Genomic DNA, 22,412 nt, shown 5'->3' on the forward strand with positions numbered 1-22,412 from the left:
TGCAGCTCTCCCCTGTAACCTAAGATGGCCAGTGCTGAGTGTGAGATGGCCCTATGTACAGTATTTCTACTAATTAAAACAAGGATATGTAATCTACACATGTGTCACTATGTCATATATCTGTGTGGTGAGTGACCTGTCTGAAACCCAAGCCTGTGGTAGGATTAAAATGCTTTGCCTGAGAAGACGGTTGGTCAGGTCCAGTCAGGACTGATTGCCAAGATAGGAAGGGCCCACATGGTATGAGAACAGTGTCTCCTACCTCATTATCACAATATTACAGCATCTTCAAGCACACGCGAGCACACATACACACATATGCACACCCACTGCTATAGGCCTACATGCACGTACTTGAAAATACAGATACTTGCACATATTAACAAAATACAGTCTCACTTTTGACACAGAGACAGTTAAAACCCTCTAACCCAGAACTATACAACTGGTTTGGCATGGGGAAATTTCCAGGGCCATTTTGATAGTGAAATATTTGCATACACATGTATAATCAAGAACTCATCATCTTAAATATTCCTTACAGTCTAGGTCATAGAACACCTTTCTGATCACACAACAGGCCACATCTGAGAAGATGTGATATATTTGTCTAATGGGACAAAATAGATAGCTCCAGGATTTTATAAGAGTAGCAAAGATGGGCGCAATGCATACAAAACATGTTATGATTCCTTTTAGTCGAAAGGTAAATTAAAGAATATATAGTGTTGGATATACTAGCATTAGCTGATTCTGGGGAATTGTAAGTATGGGTTTCAGAAATGCGAAAAGATCTCACTTATATAGCGCTTTTCAACCTTCACGGTTCCCAAAGCGCTTTACAGCTAAGTCTCATTTACCCATTCACTCACACATTCACACACCGGTGGCAACCGAGCTGCCATGCAAGGTGCTGGTCTCCATCGGGAAAAACTTAGGGTTCAGTGTCTTGCTCAAGGACGGGGGTAGGCGGGGACAGTGCTAACCACTGCGCCACCATGCCGCCCTGCATTCTTAGACTTCAGGAAATGCTTTGTCAAGTTAGATGGACTTTCTCACTTTCATATAATATTTTCATGAAGTCATTACATTTCGCTGTCAAGCTTAGCCACACTTTGAAGCTCTGGTCTGCCGTACTTTATACGCTGCACATGTTTAACTGACTGTGTAGTTTGCCGCTTTGCGGCATACATTGCTGTCTACCACAGTGTCTTTTTTGATACCACCACTAGGAGTCACCAAAGTCAGAAATTTTCAAGTGCTACACATGTGGGCTTAACATAGTAATTAACAAATAACTTACTACCTCAACAACAGCAGCTACTACTACTTCTGGTGTAATCAGTTTGTCCAACCCCTGTATACACACTTACCATGTCGGTCTGTGATGGCGGTCTGGTGCCACATGTCCTGTGCTGAGTTTTGGTAACCCAGCTGTGATGCCTTAAGTACCTACTCAAACTGTGACAATGCTGCTCAGTTAGACACACACACACACACACACACACACACACACACACACACACACACACACACGTATCTTTCTCAGTGTGAAAGTGGCTTAAAAAGTAGGAACACTTTAGTTGTGACTTAAATCTTAGAGCTGCCACTGAGCTTGTTTTCACTCAGTTATTGTGGCAGCTTCACCATGGTGACACAGCTTTAATTGTGCCAGTAAAACACTGGGTTGCCATGCAGAATGTAAAGTGGAAATAGTTTCTTATGATTAAACCCAGTGATCTCAGTGGCCTTGGCATAGCCTTTGTGGAAAGATATGGTATAATAACCCATCCCAGAGTCACAAATGCATACTCAGTTTAGGCCACTACAGGACAGAGGCCTCCTCTGCTTTGCCACTGCTGCTTTTTTATCCGTTTAATACCTTGTTTACTCTGAGCAGAGAGCATGTCAGATTAGCCCCACAGGGCCACAGACAAAGCTGGCCTGTTCATTTATTCCTGTATGGTTAGCTTGACAATTATGTGTTTTGAATTTTGGACTTCCATGGAAATGAAAGATAATTGCCTCATGCAAAATGGGAGACTGTGACATGGTAATGATAGCCACCCACGACTGTGTGTCTGAATGGAGTGTGGTCAAATCCAGATTCAGACACAGTGGTCAGACAGAACAATCAAACCCAATTCACTATCATGCAATGGTAGTTAGGACTTAAAAAGCTGCTGGTTTCTTGTTTTTTTGTTATCACCCTGTTTCCGGGTACTGGAAAGTGCAAAGAAAACCACAACGACTGTACTTGATTTATCACAGAATGAGAAACAGGATCCATTTGAGCGTGGGAGAGAACAGAAAATAACTGTTGTTGAAAATGATTGAATCATGGGATCCAGTTTTTTGTTTGTTGGAGGGAGTGTGGAGAGGAAGAGAGGTTGATTCTTGCCCCACTTCTGTACATTCAGAGGACATGTTTGAAGTAACAGCCATGGAGAGACAGGGAAGTGCTCCGGACCCAGGGGCCAAATGAATCCAGATGTCAGAGCATGTTCACAAGGTGGAGTCCACTTGTACAGTAGTTGTTTTTCCTTGTTCAAAAGTTCAGTCGCTTCTTTTTATTCCATTTTTCCTGGCGGTCTCCCACTCTCTTCCCTTTTTTCCTCATTCGTGTTCTCTCTCTGTGTCAGTCTCTTGGCAAATAAAAATAAGCTTTTTGAACAAGTACGGAATGTCTTAAGGATTTAATGATCATGTCATAAACCCTTTGAAAGATGTTCATCCAGTCATGGTGCTCTTCAGAAGTTTAAGATTTTTTAAATTTCACCTCTCGTCTTCTTGAGAGTGTCTTGTTATGTAGACTAGTCTACTTTTATTTTGCCCCCACCACACCTCAGAGAGAGTAAGATTAAACCATTGGTATTTCTGAGCATGATAATTTTATAATAACATTATGTAATGCCATGTAACCTAAGCCTGTGGGTACATCTTGTGGTGTAAATGTGGCTATTGAGCCTTGTGGCCTGACTGGCAGGCAAACAGGCAGACCTCACACTGGCACCCACGGGCTGAGGAGACACTGAAGTGGAACTGAAACTGTGGCTTTACAACTCCTCTGTCAGTCTAATGCTATTTTTGGTCATTTTCTTTCTTTTTATTTTTCTCATTCTTTTTGCTCTTCCTGGTCTGTCTCTAGCTGGACTTCTCTGGAGGTCTTTCTTTCAGCCTACAGTCAGACTACAACTCGTCACCCTTTGCTTCACAGCAATAATCCCTAACTGACCATTACGTCTCATGTCTGTCTGTTTTATTTCTGTCACACGCAGTCACGCTCGTCAGAACCCAATAGGCTACAACTTTAAATGTTATGTGTGCGGGAGCAGCTCTGATCATGACAATGGTGCTTTCTGGTGCATTATAAATGAGCTATGCTTTTTACTGGCCAGTGGGGAGTCCCCGTGTGTCACAGACAGCGGTCATATTAGTGCAGCTGTTGAGGAGGACATAACTGTTGTTATCCTTCTGTCTGTGAGCTGGGAGGGGCTGGACACACACAGGCGCACACACACAAACACACACTTTAGTCACGATCACTGTGCTGAGATAGATTCGCTATGAGAAAGGAACTCTTATGAATGAATATGTTAACACTTCAAACTTAAGCCCACAGTATGTGATGAATTACATTTGGTTAGCAGTCAGTACCATATGCAGAATTGTCATACACTATAGGCTTATGCTTAGTTTTTTTCATTTCATGTATGTATTTTATGTATGTATACGCGCATATGTGTGTGTGGTGGTGGTGGTGTGTTGGCACCCTCCTTCTCCTGTCTCAATTTCTGTACAGTTGCTACTGCTCCTTCATGTCCTGGCATGCTTTTAAGCTGACATCACACCCAAGAGGAGAGTGTTGTGTCCAGGACGTGCATACACAAACACACACACACACGCACACACACATGCATGTACACACAGTGGCATACAGAAGAGAATGTGTGGAGAGTTCCTGAGAAGGAGAACAGGACTGAAGGTCACGAGATTAAGTGTGTAGTGAAGGAGATGGTGGGACAAAAGGATGAGTTCGGCTGTAGAGTAGAAGTGAACTCATATATTGTAATATTGCAAGACCGGCCATTTTTCTGTTCCTATGTGATTATTTTTGATCAAATTAATATTTGTACTAGACTCTTATTCAACAATAAACCATGTCAGTTAGCAGTGAAATGGGGAGAGGCAAATGGGTATATTGGAGAAAAGGGAGAACAGGAAAGAAAGTCAAGCTGTTCATGTCTTTTTTTCCCCTCGCCCTTGCCTTCCCTCTGTCATTCTGTGTCTCTACACTGTAACAGTAACTTGCCTAGCAAGAAGCGGCACTTCATTGGCACTAATCAGCCTCTGCACTGACATCATTGATTGCTTTACAGCTTAACTTGCTCACCAGGAAATGACATAAGAACTGGATGACTCAACTGGGGCACTTTCAATCTGAAAACGGGGTGCACCGTATTTCTACGGTTCCCATCTTCTCTCGCGTGGTGGGTGTGTCAGAGGTGTTACCCAATCAGCAGCGACGTATATGTAAACCCTGCAGTATTAAAAAGAATACAAAGAATGGCCTTCTCAGCTGCTATAGTTGCAACGCTTGCGTAACACAACAGTTGCACCACCATTTCTGTTTAAATAAGCACTATGCTATGTTTTGTAGTGGAACGTGGCCCTAATTTGGATGTGTGTGTGCATTAGTGTGTATTAGTGTGTGTGGTAGGCTGGTGGCATGTCAAACACCCCTGTAGAATCTGGAATATACTGTATTTGCCACAGAAAATGCAAACTTATTGCAGTTGCTGTTCATATCAGGATGCTGAATCTCTCTCTCTCTCTCTCTCTCTCTCTCTCTCTCTCTCTCTCTCTCTCTCTCTCTCTCTCTCTCTCTCTCTCTCTCTCTCTGTCCCTTGACAGACAAACTGTCTACTTAAGACATACTTATTGGGATGATGACTTCATACACAATGATATCCAACCGCATTATATGGAAACTTGACTCTGGTTTCTCAACCCAACTTACTGATACACACAAGCCAAGTTTAGCTGGTTAGGAGCCAGGGTTTGGATATGTGTTTGCATTTTGAATGCCTTACCCAATTCTCGGAGAGCTTGTAGATCATGTCATCAATGGTTTTCAATATTCCTCTAATATGAAATGTCTTTTGCCCTTGTCTTTCCTTCTATCTCTAATCTCTGTGTTTCTAATTTGCTCTCCTTGCAGACATGTTCCAGTACCTTCTATCCTTCTCTCAGGGCCACCTGAGTTCTCTGTTGGAGGGAACCTACTCATCCCTGTCCCGCCATGCCCTCCCCCATGTTAACCAACTCTTCTCCTCACTCTCCCTCTACCTCCGTGGGGCCAACGTCTCTGTGGAGGCGGCAGTTCACCAATTTTTTAACAACCTCTTCCCACTCGCCTACACAAGACTCATCAATCCAGGCATTGAAGGCAGCATGATGATGGGCAACGAAATGGGTGACTGTCTCCGAATGATCAGGCAGGACGTCAACCCTTTTGGGCCTCATCCGGCCGTCATGGCCCAAGAGCTAGCTGGGGCACTGGGAGCCGGGCGACAACTGGGCCTGGCCCTGGAGGAGGGTCTGGAGGTGATGAATGCCACCGAACACGTCATCCTGAGCAAAGAGTGTGTGAAGGGCCTGGTGAAGATGGTGTACTGCTCCCACTGCAGAGGCTTGACGCTGATCAAGCCCTGCGTGGGCTACTGTCTGAACGTAATGCGAGGCTGCTTGGCCAGCGTGTCAGAGCTGGATCAGCCTTGGAGGAGGTATACCAGCTTGTTGGAGCAACTAACCCACGCCATGGCTGGGCACCACAGCCTGGAGCTAGCCCTGCTGGGTGTTAGGGGGCACGTTAATGAGGCCTTGCTCTATGCACAGCTCCATGGTCCTCTCATCACTGCCACGGTGAGTACACACTAGATCAGCAGCTTTAATGGCACATGCAAAAAGCCTTCAAACCTTTTTGTTTAACGTCTTTGTTTTATACATATACCTTGGCAATGTTCAATGTATTGATTGGAAAGGTTTTGCAGGCTGCTTGTGGGTTATGAGCTATTTTTTCCACCAGTGCAACAAAGAACCTTGCAGACTGAATTAATGTTTACACAGTGTTGAAACTATTCAGAGAAAAATAATGTTTATACAAAAAAAGTTCAGTCTCCTCCAAAGAAATGCAGGCTAAGTTGAGGCTAGAGAAATCCACAATGGCAAGGCAGCTAAACATCACCGTTGTTGTTTAGATTCTGACTGTAGGGGAATATTATAAATTTCAAAAGTTGTGGATAAAATGGGGATTTGGTGCACTTGCATGCTGTGAGTACAACCATATGCCTTATGTTAAATGCGGTTTTATGTTGGATGTTCACAACACGAAGACAGTTTCATGAACGACTGCCAGACTGAATACTGCAGTTAAATGTACAGTGAAAATGGTGCTTTTGTTTAACAATTTATCTTGGATTTGTATTCTTATGTTCACAGCAAGCGTTGTGGTGAGACTATACTGAATAAACAAAAAATCCATTTAGAGTTGGCAATTGAGTTTAATGTTTCAATTTAAAACAATGTACTGTGGCTATAAAACTAGAGATCAAATCAATAACAGTCCTCATATTACACACATCCATGCATACAAAGTAATGTATAGTACACATCAGATGTGATACACACTGATCAGCAGTTCTGTACACACGTCCGTAATTTGCTTTATTTGATCTAAAATCAGCTTTGTCAGTATATACAGTACACTGTGATCTATATCTTCACATTTTAAACACTACCTGACTGACTAAAATTAAAAGGTGGAGGCATACATGTCGGTGTAAGGTAACGTGAGTCATACACCAAGGAGCAGAAGGTCATTAGCGGAGATTTATGTACATCATCAAGAGGAACGTAACTGTATTCTCACTGGCATGTCAGTCCCCATTGCATCTCCCTCTCTCCTCTAAAGTTCAGGCATGGTTGTCGACTCAGTGTATGTGTATTCTGTGTTTTTAAATGAATGTATAGGAGCACTTTTAAATGTGTGTCCCCTGAGCATGAGCTGGAGAGTTCTGGACATCATGCTTCCACTACCTTTAATGGCCCCCTTTACTGAGTAGGTGGCTTGACTTGACTTCCCTGAGTTGTTGGAATAGTCTGTGTTATTTCTGTTTATTCTCTCAGTCTGTCTCTCTCTTATCTTCATCCGTACCTCTCTCCATCTCATTAGTTGGCCATGACGGGTTACAGATATGAGTTTTTAAGATTCATATCCTGTCAACACCTCAAGTTACTCACAATAGCTTTCTGTGATATGAACTGTGTTGAAAATGGGAGCAGAGAGGGGAAGAATGATGCTTCAAATGTTGACAGGGTTATGTAGGGTGCAGTTGTTCCCTAATATCTTTAATGGGACCACTTGTGGACAAGTCTACACTGGAACTGTTCCCAGAACTGGACTGGAACTGTAAGACGACACTATAGAAGCCATAATATGCAAGCTGTTAGTGGATTAAACTCCAACATGGCTATTTTGTTTGACTTAATGTATAGTTAAGTCCCCCCCCACACACACACACACATAAACCTGTCTGTCCGCTGAATGCACAGACTGAATTGATATCATTCCTCCATCCAACAGGCAAGCAAACAAGCAGATCCCCCAAAATATCAAAGTAAGAGAGCATTACTGGGATTACTAACTGCAATGTACAGAATTTCAAGTCTCATCCCTCACATTACATTACTGAAGAAAGTAGTCAAAGTACTGTACTGTGCTTTAATGCTTGTCAGTCCAATACTGTACGTAACTGCAAGACATCTTCCAAAGATGACTGCAAGCCAAATCTCAAGTCTTAGTTATCACAGCTTCACTTCAGCACATTAAGGCACTATGGAGACAAATTTCCCCCAAAAATTCACTCATTCTGAATTCCCTGCATAAAAATGCAGCGATCAGCATGCAACAATGAACTAACTTTGACAAAAAATATTTATGACAAGGTGTTCACTGTGACAGATTATCGTTGTCAAGCAAGTCCAACACTTCCTGCAAGTAAAGTTTCATAGAGTACCAGAATGAACAGAAACGAATGTCTGCCTGGAAGGTGGAAAAACCCATTTAACATGTATAGCAATTCTGGTGGAAAATGGTTGGCAGGAACATTAAATTTAAGTAATTTGTAGTAAATGGGCTTAAACATGCGAAACCACTGGTATGGTCCTTTTTAAAGATGTGAAGGAACATCAGAGAGCCTCAATGATTCTACATTAAACATTCACATTAATTATACACACCCAAACACTTACTGTATACACACATGCACGCGCAGACAGAGGAGGGTTGGTTGCCAGGCTTAAAGACTGATCTAATACAACTATGCAGAGAGAGACCCAGCTTGTATTTCGTGTGGATGCCTGCTTGGTATTCATGGGGTGGCAGGCAAGCCTGGAGCAGGGAGTCTAGCACGGGGACAAGTGGGACAGAATTGAAAGGGTTCCAGCTAGGCCATACAAACCAGACCCAGCCAGCTGGAAAAAAAGGCCAAGAGAATTGTTGCTGATAAAGGAGGTGGCCCCCAGTCGGACACTGGTGGCTCCCATTTTCTGCGCTCTCATTGCTTCACGCAAGCATTCACCCAGGCTAGAGTGCAAACATGATCAGCTAAGTCTACTCATTCACATGTGCTCACAGACGCACACACTCCCCCACACACAGAATAACACACCGTTCTATTGCCATGTATTACCTAGAACCTGTGGCCTTTTTAAATCACAGTATGTTTTTATAAAGCCGCAGTGGCCTGTCGAGGAAAACTGTTAAGTCTCCAGTGCACAACTACTGTGTCAGCATAGCCACCTTCACCCTTACACCTCCATATACCCCACTCCCACACGAACACCCATTTTTAAACACCTATTATATACATGACCTTATATATTATCCTTACTATCTTACTGCAAAGCAAATAAAGTGCAAATGCCTTGCTTAACCTTCTGTTGATTTTTACAACTTGTGCTGTATGTGTGAAGTCAAGCACAAAGAAGTAGCTCTGTTTTTTGCAGAGTCAGAATATTATATGGAGTTGTTATTAAAGGAATTATTGTGACTGTGTGGTTTATACTGGGATGTTATCCCAAACCATTTTGCGGTTGCTCTCTCTCTCTCTCTTAGAGAGCTGCAGACTACACAGAGTCTGCACTATATGTTGCAATACGTCATAGGGTAGGACCTGGGCCATAACACACTTTACTGTACATATGCACACACACATCACCACGCCATGTGCAGGTATCAGGTTTTTAGAAGTCCTGTAAGGAGCCTAGATGTGCGGCCCACCCTGTGACAATACTAGCAGCAGGCACGTGAGACTGAAAGGCAGCTATTGATAGTTATGTGGGGCAGCAGAAGGATAGATTCTGTCCTCACACATTCCTGCTCTTATTGAGACGGAGCGTGAGTGTGGGTCAAAGGGAAGTGGTTATGGTTATGATATTGGGGGAGCCTGGGGCTGGATTATGTCGAGTAGACACAATTAGGAGAAAATTGGAAAATATCCAGTAAAAGTGGCTACTCTTATTGGGCCCCAGTGGAAATGGTAGCTATAGCGTTTAGTGAGGTTTTCTCCCTCTGAATGCTGCCCTGTTGAATTCATCTTAGAGGCCACGGACTGCTGTTTATCGACATGGCCATAAAAATGATATGGCTCATGTGACCTAGAGGGGAACTTCATATCTTGTACTTGCTAAAGATGAGTAGACTCGAGGATAAATCATGTAAGCATGTATTCACTCACTCACTCAGTTTCTCACTGAGAGCTTTACAGTGTTCTTATGAGAAAATAGTACCAGTGGTCCAGATGAGAGCAGTTTATATGCAGGTCTACCTTATCCACTTGTTGGTTTTACCCCAGCTTCTCATTACAGTCTCATGGAGGAATGATAATAGCACCCTGTGCCTTTTAGATAATGGAAACAAGGGCCAGTGGGATGACTGGAAGGTTTCCATTCACCACGGCGGCACCTCAACAGACTGCAGTGGCTTACATTGCAAGCGCTTTTTCTTTTACACTATCCCACAATAAAATAAAGGAATATCAATGGTGTGAAAACAGACTTTGTTGTTGTCACAGTTTCTTATTTTACTTTCCCTGTCCCATTCTCTGCAACCCTGTATTTTCATGGTTTCAGCATAGGATTGGGCAATATGTTGATATATACTGTGTGCAATTTTGGATTTTGGATAATGATATAATGTAATTTTTACTGTGTGTATAAATCAATTTACATTTCAGAATTTGTACTTTATGTAATAGGGCAGGTTGGAAAAGAGAGATATGCCAAATATCTACTATATTTAAAATAATGTAATATAATGTTAAATGCACTGTCACTATCAAATAAAAAATAAAATAACAAAAAGAATAATAACTAAGTGTGCAGGTAAGAATAAGAAGAAAAGACAGGAAGTTTTTTAAACTGACATACTCTCTGACATCAACACCTCTGGAGGTGACCTTATATAAAAAGATTAGCTCCACAGGCCGTGGCCTTTAGATATGGTTTCTGAATCTAATATTTGACATTGTTAGCAGAATGGTAGCTGACGTAAAATGCGCTCATGGCCAATCTATACGCTTAACCCATCTTTCTAAGTTGTGTGTGCCTTTGGCACTCTGTCTAACCCTCAAGCTGACTGACTTACTCAGCAGTCCATTAGCTAATGATGGTGGGTGCAGCCTCTCTTCTCCTCAGCCACCCACCACCCACCACATCTTTTCTCACTCTCCTCTTCCCTTTTATCGTGTTTGCCTTGCTGCTGATAATATGCTGCAGCCCCAACACCACAAAGAAAAATCCTGCATTTCTTCTCTGTATGAAAAATGCTGTTATAACAGTGACCAATTGTCATATGATTGATTGCTGGGCCATTAAATTTTGATCTGAACATAAAGCAGTTGTCCTTTAGTATATTATTTTTCTCTGTGACCCATGACTTGGATTGGTAGAATCATATAATTTCAGAAGTCATGTAATTTCTCAGATATGTAGTTGATTATAAACTGATGAAATGTTCACAGAAGGGAGACTAAATGATGTGGGACTTTCCCGTGGAGCCTGAGGTCTGCTACTCAGATGGACCGTTTCACACAGAATAAGAAATGGCAGCAGAGAGAGAGATGACAACAAAATGAAAGAGGGTTGTCAGGCACAAAAATATGTTGATGTTGGCGCTTACGAGACTAATAAATATCAACAAAGCTCGCATCCATAGGTCTTCGCTACACTGGCCACAGTCTGTCACGGGACCAGTCAAAGTCATAATTTGATTTGGACAATAGATTTGTATTGTGACAGAGAAAAATGCTGTGATGTGACGCAGAGTTTGTGCCTCCACCATGTGCATTATCTAGTAAATCAGGACACCTCATCATGTAATATTGCTTCTGTCCACTATAAACCGTTTCAATATCACACTGCAACTTTTTCAGAAAGAACACTTCTCAGGGATCGCTGATCAAGTCCTTTTTGACCATTTGGTTCTAAATAATTGTGCCTCTAGATTTAATACAGTGAACTACTGTACATATCACCACAACTTAATATCCCAGCAAAACATAGCACCTTTGGGCTTTCTCTACTTGTTCTCACGGCGCTGTCTCAATCCATTGCATCCCTGTCCACCTACCCTTTTGTAAGCCCGGCTTCCTTCCCCTCCATGCCCCCTCCTCTCTCTCTGTCACCCTTTAAATAGTACTGTTTGTGTCTTTATACTCCCAACAGCCTCACCTGATGCCTGGGTGCCCACTGGCCCAGTGTTTGAGCACCTTTTAAACTTTTGCTAGCTGGCATGATAATATCATGCAGCTGCTGCTGTGGCGTTAACGTGAATGCCCACTGCATCTGTGTTATGGTTTTAGTGGTAATTGCTGCTTCATTGGAAGACTTCAAATGGATACGTGGACCCTCAAAGTTTCTGTCCACAAGCTTATTTTCTTTGCGTGTGCCCGTGTGTTCCACCATATCGCAGACACAGACGAGATGAACTCACTTGACCTTCCTCTGTCTCTTTTCCCTGCGCCTTTTTCTCTGTGGTGTAACACCACTTGAATCCTCTGAGACATCTTGCCACATTTTGTGTCTGTAGTTCTCGTAAATTTGTTTACAAAGATGGACAAATGTCAACGAACTCTAAAGTAACACCCATATTTACAAGGAAAAAAACGAGAGCCTCTCAATTTTAGATCATCTGTGAGTGATTTAATCAGGGTAAACAAGCCTCAGTGTGGAGAGAGAAACTCAATGTTCTCTTTACTGATTGGAATCTCAAGGACTTTTCGCTGTGATATACGATGGACTGAGTCTCTCTTTAATTAGCACTGACATCATTCGGATAAGCGAGAGAGAAAAAGACGAGGGCGGGGGGGGGGGGGGGGGGGGGTCACTGATTGACAGAGACTGCAGAGTGAAGACTAAAGAGAAAGATGGAGACAAAGTGATTTAGAAAGAAGGAAAGGGGAGAAGAGAAATGTTGTAAATCATCTTTACTCTCTCAATCAAGGCTTTCTGGGAGAGGCCAAGTGGAAAGCTGTCACAATTAGCCCAAGAGTGGTTCAGAGGGTGTTGTATATGAACACTGAATGTTTTCATGGTGAAATAGACTGAAGACTATCTTTGCTGTTGGCTTAATGCTACAACACCTTATTATCTCCAGAATACATAATGCTTAGGACAGATCCAAACCCATAAACTGATGTTTGTTTTCTTTTGTATTCAGTCATTAATCAATGGTTATGAATTTTCTTTTTTACAGTTCATATGATGCACACATCTGTTTTTGATGCAGCCTTTCTTTCATTGCTGTCTGCTCTCATAGCAACCAGGTTTAATCTTTCCTGACCAAAAAAACTGAAGTGTTACTTCACACACATTTGAGATTGTTTGATTTTGGAATTTCCCATCTTCATAAAATATTTGTAGCATCTGCTACCTTGTGTATCATGTATTGTATAATCTCAGAGCTAGACATAAGAATTTATGAGTGAACTTAGTTCTCTTGTCTCTTACAGACTTAAGTCAGAATTAATTCCAGCGAAAGGGTGCCACTTTCAGTATAGTATATTAGAAATATATTTACTTCAGTGGGTTAGTGATGAGCAGTTCCATTAAAAAATGTAAGGCAAGGAAGGAAGAGACGTTATTCCCTGTGTAAAGTTAATAGGAGCTAAGGCTTATCTCCCCTTGAGAGAAGTTCTGGGACTGATGAAGGCGTTCACAGACCGAAACATTGATCTTAACTTGAATGAGCGCATGAAAAAAAGTAAAACCTACAGTAGACAGACACCTTTTGAGTAGGCCTGGTCACCCGTCTCTTTTTTGTACCATCCTTGAGTCACACAAATGCTGTTTTCTGTCTGTCTGTTACTCAACACTAGGTAGTTCATTATCATCAACTGGTCTAATAATAGAGATCAATCTCTTCCCATACATCATAACTTAAATTCATCATAAATCCTAACCAGTAAACAATATTTAATCCTCAGACATGTAGCTATTTATAAGAAATGCATCTGTTCATTTATGTAAATAACATATAGTTGTAGATAATCAGCATTTGATGGAATCTCTGCCTGCTCCACTGAGAACCACTTTAGATCATCTTTGGAAACCTGTGCATGTTGTGTTTTTGGAGTAGACTCTACAGTTACCTTGCTGTCTATTCTATTGCCGTCCTAGTCCTGGGTTGACCGCTGTTTGAGGCCATAATGGTCTGATTAAACTCAACACCTTGAAGTCTACATCTGTCTCTTTGTGTGGTTAAACGTAAAACATAGCCTAATAGTTTTGTTGAGGGAGGAGAGAGACTTCCTTATTCCCCTAACCCCCGCCCCCCCTCAGATTTTCCCAGATGGTCTAGGGTTTGAACTGGCAACTTTCCAGTCTCAAGCTTGCTTCCTTAACCTCAAGGCCTCCACCACAACACTGCTAGTCCTGCGAAATTCAAGTAGTCACCTTAAAGCGTAAATAAAGGGGAAACTGTTTTTTATCTGGCTGGATCCTTGCTATACATATATATGGTTATTCTTGGATGGCAGTATATTATGATAACAAACTGTTACGCATAGTATCCAGTGTTGATCCTCATCAAGTCATGTAATTGTGTCTTTATTTTGGTCATGAAAGACTGCTTGCCTTATGAAGTATATTGTGCCTGAAACAGTGGGTCGAAGGTTGTTGATGATTTCTCTTATTTTAACTTTAAACAAAATGTGAAAATAGAAATGGAAACCCTTCTCCTACACAAGTAGTGGGCCCTCCCTTTCTATTTCCATATGTGTTGCAATTAGGAAAGGAAATTGTTACTTGTTTAAACACAATAATTGTGATACTAAACGGCAAAAACTCCAGTCATTTGAAATAAAATTGATGCCTTGGGTTTTCTTTGGAGGAAGCATCATAAACAACCATGTTGCCAAAATAACAAGGACCTTAATGTGCGGTGGAATAGAGAGCCCACCAGTATGTGGACCAGTGGCCTAGTGTTCTCTTTGCATCCCTGCTGCTTGGCTACTGATTGCATTTTTTCTTCTTAAGTTAGTAACCGCAATGAATTAAAAACTAAATGAAAGCTAATTGTTCCAACATGGTGCTGTTTTTCTGGTGTGTCTCCTCTCTGACTCTTTGTCGGTACACCATGTCTCTAAACCCAAAGAGAAGGAGAGCATTGTTGTTTTGATTTCTGTCTTTGAGAGTAGTCCGTTTCACGGTCACTTATGGGAATATGTGATTTTATTTCCTAATTTTTACTGGTTAGTGAATATTTCGTGGTTATGAGAAAAAATGGTGTGTCAAATATCTTGAGATGACTGTGATTGTGGTTTGGATAATGGATGTAAGCAGTAGTCCCAACTGCTATTCTCGGGGACATGAATGGAAATAGAGACGATTTACAGTTTTGAGCTTCTTGTCATGGTGAAGTCATAAAATGTACTTATTTGCACATATGCATGCACACTTACACTCACAGAAATGTATACTACCGAGACAGTGCAAAGAAGCTTTAAGTGAATTCCTGCGATTCATTTCAAATAGTATGACTAATGGCACAGAACCAGTACTTTGTAGTTTGTAGTTGAGCTGATAATCCATTTAGGCCATTCAGCCCTATGATACATAACTGTGATAAATGAATACAATCCCTAAGGCTTGGTTGAAAAGTGGGTATTGTTTTAGCTAAGGTCAGGAATGGTTAATATAACACAATCTCAGTATGGGACCTTTTTTTTTTCATTTCAGTACACTTCACCAACTGCTGCAGAGGAAAGATCTGTGAATCTTTGTTGCAAATTGTGAGAATTTCTGAGCTCTACTAGAAAGTGTATTTAGCTGTTTTTCACTTTGGCACAGCTGACAAATACAGTACTGTTCCTAGAGTTAAACTGTAGCATTAGTCGACCTGACTTGTGTGTGTGTGTGTGTGTGTGCACATTTAGCACACAAACTATGGAAAAGTGAAGAGGGGGGGTCTTCATTGAATGAGCCCTCCTCATCCCACAATGCAACGCGCTTGGGGTGAGAGGGGGCTGAGAAAGTTCCCTTGGTTTTACTGGGTAATCCCTTGATAAATAAACTGGGAAGACAAGACCACCGCTGCTATCTGTAAACCAATACTCCCCGTGAGGAGGGATGGCCCTGGGCTTGGCTAGCTTGGAGCTGATTCTCTTGTTGCGCTCTTCTTATACTTGCTTGCCTCAGGATGATATGTGCATAAAGCACAGATACACACAACATACATTTTGAGTTAAACTCATTGAAACAGATCCTGGTACACACCTATGACTAATGTCTATTCTGTTGATATGCAAAATAGTAAACCCAAACCAGTAAAACACATGTTCATAGTTGTAAAAACACTGATCCATCCTGCCTTCAGCAGTAGAAAACAAATTTCTAGCTCAAATGCACATAGAATACATGCCTTGTATTTTCCTCAAGTCTTCCCATGTGGACAACATGCATCCCACCAATCTGCTCCCTCCATCAGTCTCTGTCCTCAGGCAATCATATAGGAATGCTCCACAAAATAGCTGAAATTGTGAAGGTATAACAAGGACAAACAGGTGTCCACACACACACATGCACATACAAACCCAAGCACTCTTGCTGTGCCCAAATGGGATTTTCGTTCTCACGCCATCATCAGGTCAGGAGATAATTGATTTATGGCCGTGTCGTAGCTCATGTCATTATTCAACCTGTCGTCTGATTGGCCCTCAGGATTATGTGGTCATAAGATCCAACCTATGAGAGCATGTCTCAAGAGGATCCACAACGAGGATAGTGTTTATTTTCCTTGCGATGACTTTGTGTTTACACTGTTGTGTGCTTAGTTAGGCATAAGAATGATTTGTGTTAGCGTCTTTGTTTTGAAATGCAGACCTTTTTCCAATTTCTTCTTGCCTCTTCAAAAGTGCATTTTTGAACCTCTTCTCTGTGGTTTGGTTGTAAAAATAATGGGGTAATGCAAACAGAACTGTGAGTGACCTCCTCTTGAAGTTCATATTTTACACAAATGTTTACATTTTTGTCTCAGAGAATAGCTAAGTGTCATACAAAGGCAGGTGAGAAATGACGCTGGATTTCAAACTTTAGTCTGCCTTTGAAAAGTTCACAATGACAGGATTAGACCCTGTATTAATCCTCCATTTATCACCACTGCAGAGAAATGATAACCCAAAGCTCTGATGTTTTTTGGTTGTTTTTCATGCAGAATTAAATGTATGCCTTTGCTCTCATGAAATGTATTTAAAACTTAATGTCAAACTTTTGGAAGGTACAAGGCTGCACATCCGTAGCAATAAACGAACATTTACATTTATTTTTGATGATATTTGAAATATATTTTTTCTTGGATATGTTATGGTGTGTTTATATTTGCCCAAGTGCATTTAGAAGTATGAAGGATAAGAAAAAATAGGATAAATAATTAAAGAAAGACATTATAAACGCACTATTTCCTTCACAAAAAACAATCACTATTGATATTGACCTGTTCCAGTTTCGTCTCAGCCCTTTGCACGCCTGCTCCTTGCACAGCCTGCCAGCGTCACTTTCATACGAACACACACACTCTCTCCTTCACAAGCACAGTTCTGTAGACCTCCCAAACACTGTAGTCTGGACATGATGTCATCGGAGTGTATGATGTCTGAAATATGTGTTTTGAATCTCTGGAATGTGTTTAATAGAAATGCATTTTTTTACATTTAGTTTATAAAAAGGTTGAAGCAAGTTTGCATGGTAAAATGAATCAGCCTTGACATTTATAGGTTTACTGCTTCTTGGAATTAACAGTGTCTTACTGCATAATTTTATTTTCTGCTACAAACACTAGTGTACTTGCCAGTGTTGAAAATGTTAGACTGGGCTAATCAACAAAATATAAACTAAACTGTACATTTTAGAATATGCTCTTTGGCCATTACCATTGCTCAGATACTATAATTTGGCAAACTCCGTTACATAAAACAATCCATTTTTACAGGTTTGAAATTTACAAGTGTTTTAATAAATGTCTGGACACATCATGTTGTGCAGACGGTGTGCAAATTAATTAAACAGTAATTCTCCCCAGAAGCATTGCAGCACATGCGAAGAGCATTTGGCTTAGTGTGTTGAAAGGTTACATGGCTAAAACAGTTGCTATGTTCTATCTTTTCTCACAATGTTAATGTGTGTGTGTGTGTGTGTGTGTGTGTGTGTGTGTGTGTGTGTGTGTGTGTGTGTGTGGCATGTTTGCATGTGTATGTGGGGCTATGTGCACGTGTGGCTGTGAGCCGCTCTACCACATGTGAGCATGTTTTATTGGTCTGGAGGGAGTTAAGGTTAATGCAATAAAACAACCTTCCCCGTGCCCAGCGTCTGCCTTAAGAGAGGATTTAAGACCAGAACGCAGTTAAGCTAAAGTAGGAGAGGAAGGCCAAAGTGAAGAGTGAAGTGCAAACAGTGCAGTGAAGATAAAAAATGGTCAGGTAGTTAGTCATGCTGTTCGAAAGCATCTCTTGGATTCCTGAGCCATTGACAATCTTGTCAGGAATAACTAGCTGTTATGTGAAAACGTCCAATTAAACTCCATTTAAACTCATTTATAAGGCACACAAGATGACGGATCTGCCTCACCCTGAAGGGAAAGTGTATTTTTAGCAGGCTGGCAACACGTATTTTGTGACCATTAACACATATTTCAGCTGCTTCCAGACTTACTTATCCAAACTCTTCCCAGCATGTGGACACACCCCTTCAACCAACCATTTAAACACAGATGCTTGACAGTTCCTTCCACTGTTTTGATTGGTAGCGGCTATATGAAGCCTGACCAATTTCTCATCCTGTTGTAACTCATTGTACACCGCTAGTTGTGAAAACTGTGTGCTGACAAAACACTTGAAAATTTCATTCTTTGCACAAGTAAATGATAGTATTCTCAGTCAATTAAGCAATATGATCATCCATCTGTTCTGGGAGAAGTCTAGGTTTGCCTAACTGTACGCATGAAGAACATTAGAACACTAATGCCCTCTATAAGAAGGGCCAGAGCCGTCTCTATTTTCTGAGGCGGCTGAGGTCCTTCAACATCTGCTGGACTATGCTGAGGATGTTCTATGAGTCTGTGGTGGCCAGTGCTATCCTCTATGCTGTTGCATGCTGGGGCAGCAGGCTGAGGGTGGCGGACTCCAACAGACTCAATAAACTGATCCGCAAGGCCAGTGACATTGTGGGGGTGGAGCTGGACTCTCTGACGGTGGTGACAGAGAGGAGGATGCTGTCCAAGCTGCGGGTCATCTTGGACAATGTCTCACATCCTCTCCACGATGTACTGGTCAGGCACAAGAGCACATTCAGTGGGACACTCATTCCTCCCAAATGTCCAACAGGAGCGCCATCAAACTGTTCACCTCCTCCCTATATATAGACATACATATACTGTACATTGCTGTTGTATATATTTTTTACTTTTATTTTTCACTTAAATATTGTAACTATTTATTTTCTATTTCTTAGTTTTATATTTTGTACATACTGTTATTTCTAAATTTATGCTGCTTTCTAATCTTGAATGAGAGCACCGGTACTGTACAATTTCCCCCCAGGGATCAATAAAGTATTTCTGATTCTGATTCTAATGAAAACATCACTAAGAACAGGAGGCAACCCTCCTTCAATGAAGTCAAACTGAATCATTCCTGCTGCTTCTCACTATGAGGCTCCCTTTTCTAAATCCGTGATGTGCTGTTGAACGCCCTTCCACAGTAGAATGACTCATCCCTCTAGACAAAGCAGTGTATATCCATTGATCAAGGAGTTACTCAGTCCAGCGTGCAAGAGCCATTACACTCCGTCTCTCTGGCTAATTGAGGAGCACTTAATAACACTGGCCCGAGGCTTTTAAGCCAATGAGATGTCATTGATTTTACCTCTTGGTTTGAAGCACACGCCCCTTTATTCTCATGACCCTGCTGTCTCCTGCTCTCCACTGCTGGCTTTAATAGCCCACTGGAGATACTCACCATCACTGCCGACTGCGCACACGTGCATTCATCTCCATGAGGTAGTGGAATGTTCTACATTTACTGTCAGCCCTCCTGGCAATAAGTCACTCATCGCACCATTTTCAGTCATCACATCCCTCACTTCACGCCCACCATTTTCCCATGTTGTCCGTTACTCTGAAGTTCCCTGTCCCATAATTCTTTTCACCTCTCTTCACCCTGCAATCATTCAACTGAAATGTGGGCATTCCTCATTTGAAATTAATGGCATCACTCTGAAAAAATGTTTTCACTCTGAATAACTTATTTGCTTGTATATGCTTTCAACTTATGGAAGTCACTTTGCATCTCCACCCATGCTGTTATATGTTTTCCTAGAGTAACAGGTGTGTGTGTGTGTGTGTGTATATTTGCTCTATCGTCCCCACAGGTGGACAAGGTGTGTGGCCTGTCTACTGGGGAACCCACAGGCATGCAGCCTACAAGCCCAGAGGTCACAACCTCTACCGTGACCTCATCTTCTCCTCTTCCATCTGCCGCCCCCTCCAAACCTCTACCAGAGCAGTGGCTGGGGCAGTTAGCCCACTTGAAGAGGTAAGACAAAGCAACAGACTGAACTGTGAAGTTTACTACTGCCTTTTGTAAATCAAAACGCTGCTTACTGGCAAATATTCAGCTGTAGCTTCAGCTTTTTTTTGCTTATCAATTAGTTTTACTGCTATATGCTCAGCAACATGGAAAGTAAATTTGAATTAAATGAAAGCTGGTCAGGTCTGTATGACATAGCCTGAATGGTTGGCCAATGTCTATTCACAGCTGCCATCACTTCTCTCTTTCTTCATATGGTTAGTTGGACACAACACACACCCACACACACATAGTAAATGTAGAGCCTGGCACTAAAGTCAATGCCCTCCACCTGGCCTCTGAAGCAGCCATCCCATGCCCACAGCAGCTGGTAGTGATGTGCCAGGAGAGGGGGAGCGTGGGTAAGATTAATCTTGACGGACCAACAATTTCCTGTTTACCCAGACGGCCATACCACCAACTCTGCACACCAGCCGGCCTCATCTTAAATAGCACACAGAAACACACACAAGCACACACTTGCAGCGTTGCCTGCCTGACCTTGTCCCAAACCATGAATCACTGCACTGATGCCAGCCTAGCTGACAGGTCTGGCCTGGCACTGCCACCGCCATTCATGGCAACACAATCCAGCTCCCTGCCTGCTGCCAGCCCTGACCAGAGCACATGTGAGCGCTGACCACTTCAGAGACATGGCAGCACCCACTGCAGTGAAGGGAGAACAGTCTTTTGCTAAAAAATATGAAACATGATAGAGTAAAGCAACATTTATGTTTCGTTTTAATGGAAAAAATATGAATCGAGAGGCTCAGCAGAACTTTCTTTGGCTTTCCTGAGAATATTTAACTATTTGAACACGTGCAGATGTTTGCTTGTGTGTTTGTTTTCTGACTTATATACATATACATTACAAAGCAGTATGTGTTTTAATTGTTGGCGTGGTGTGGGGAGAAAGGGTTATTGATTAACGTGTGGTGGGCCAGTCTCTGCATGTGCACGATTAATCACTCTCTTCCAGGGTCAAATGACTGATTTTCTCCCTCCTCCCCACGTGTCTTATCATGTCATCCTTTCGTTTCTTTCTCACCCCCCCCCCCCCCCCCCAACTTTTACATCCCTGCATCCTCCTTGCTTGCAACAATCTCCCCTGGACTCCAACTCCCATCATTCCCAGCTCGTTCCCCCTGAAACCCTCCAAGAACAATAAACATAGTCTGAGAACGCTCTCTAGGTAAGCATGAACCCAAGCGTCTTATTTCTGTCAATCTCTCACACACTTTATCTAGCAATGACAGCTCATATTGTGACTAGTCTAGATACCTGTGACATTTCATTTCCAGTTGATTATCTTTGTCTTTTGGGTGACTGATGCATTTTTTATGTCTTACAAAACCATCTATTATATCGTCTGTTGTTCTTGAACAGTGATTCCCAACACTGACTGACTCAGCACATAACCTCACATGACCCCCGCTGTGTTTGCTCTGCCTCATGGGTGGCAACAATGTGTGTCCGATCAAAATATTATGCCATTGTTTTTGCTTGAGATGACAGTGTCTATATCAATGACATGTGTGAGCAGATCTGGTGCAGCAAGCACAGCATAAGTGAGAAAAATGTGCTGACTCATTCAAAGCCACTCATTTTCTGCCATCTTCAGTATCATCACAAGTACTTATCACATGCATGTGTTGTTGAATGGAATGCAGATACTGTTTGTTGTTGGTGGTGTGGTACCAAAGGGTTGAGTGTCCACCAACCACGCAAAGAATGTGGCCACAATCACACAATGCAGTCCAATTCAATTGTATGTTTTCTAACATGGCTAGTGAGTTAGAAAGATATGTGGTATGTATTAAAATTGCTCTATGCCCTTTCCCCATGTGTCTGTTTTTCCTTAGGGAGTTCTTGATGTACTTGCAGCGCTACAAGTCTTTCTTTGCAGCGTTGCCAGAGATGCTGTGCGAAGGGGAGAATGTAGTGGACGACTCCATGTGCTGGAGCGGAGATGATGTGGTGGAGAGGTAAGAGAAACATGTTCTGTCCTAGTTTTGGTATTTAGGTTGTTCCTCGTGATAAGGTAACGTTGCCTATCTTGTGACATGACTTTGCCATGACCAGTTGTTGCATAAACACTGTTTGCATTGGCAGCATTGGAGTTTGGAGATAAGAACTTTCATTTTCTCCAGATGACACACAGTAGCTCCTGGCTTGTATGTATCCTTTCAAACAGGTCACCCAGTTTCATCTGCGATTTGATAACTCTAATAC

At 42.0% G+C, this 22,412-nt stretch overlaps 1 protein-coding gene across 1 annotated transcript in view; it reads left to right on the forward strand.

Moving 5' to 3' along the window:
• LOC139296997 (glypican-5-like) overlaps positions 1–22,412 on the forward strand; it is an 89,545-nt gene that overhangs the window by 17,544 nt on the left and 49,589 nt on the right. The window contains exons 3-6 of the mRNA XM_070919575.1: positions 5,222–5,925; positions 19,984–20,147; positions 21,316–21,372; positions 22,043–22,165. Coding sequence (XP_070775676.1) covers positions 5,222–5,925; positions 19,984–20,147; positions 21,316–21,372; positions 22,043–22,165 — 1,048 coding nt within the window. The remainder of the gene's footprint in view (positions 1–5,221; positions 5,926–19,983; positions 20,148–21,315; positions 21,373–22,042; positions 22,166–22,412) is intronic.

Source organism: Enoplosus armatus, chromosome 14, assembly GCF_043641665.1.
Source record: "Enoplosus armatus isolate fEnoArm2 chromosome 14, fEnoArm2.hap1, whole genome shotgun sequence".
NCBI lineage: Eukaryota > Metazoa > Chordata > Actinopteri > Centrarchiformes > Enoplosidae > Enoplosus > Enoplosus armatus.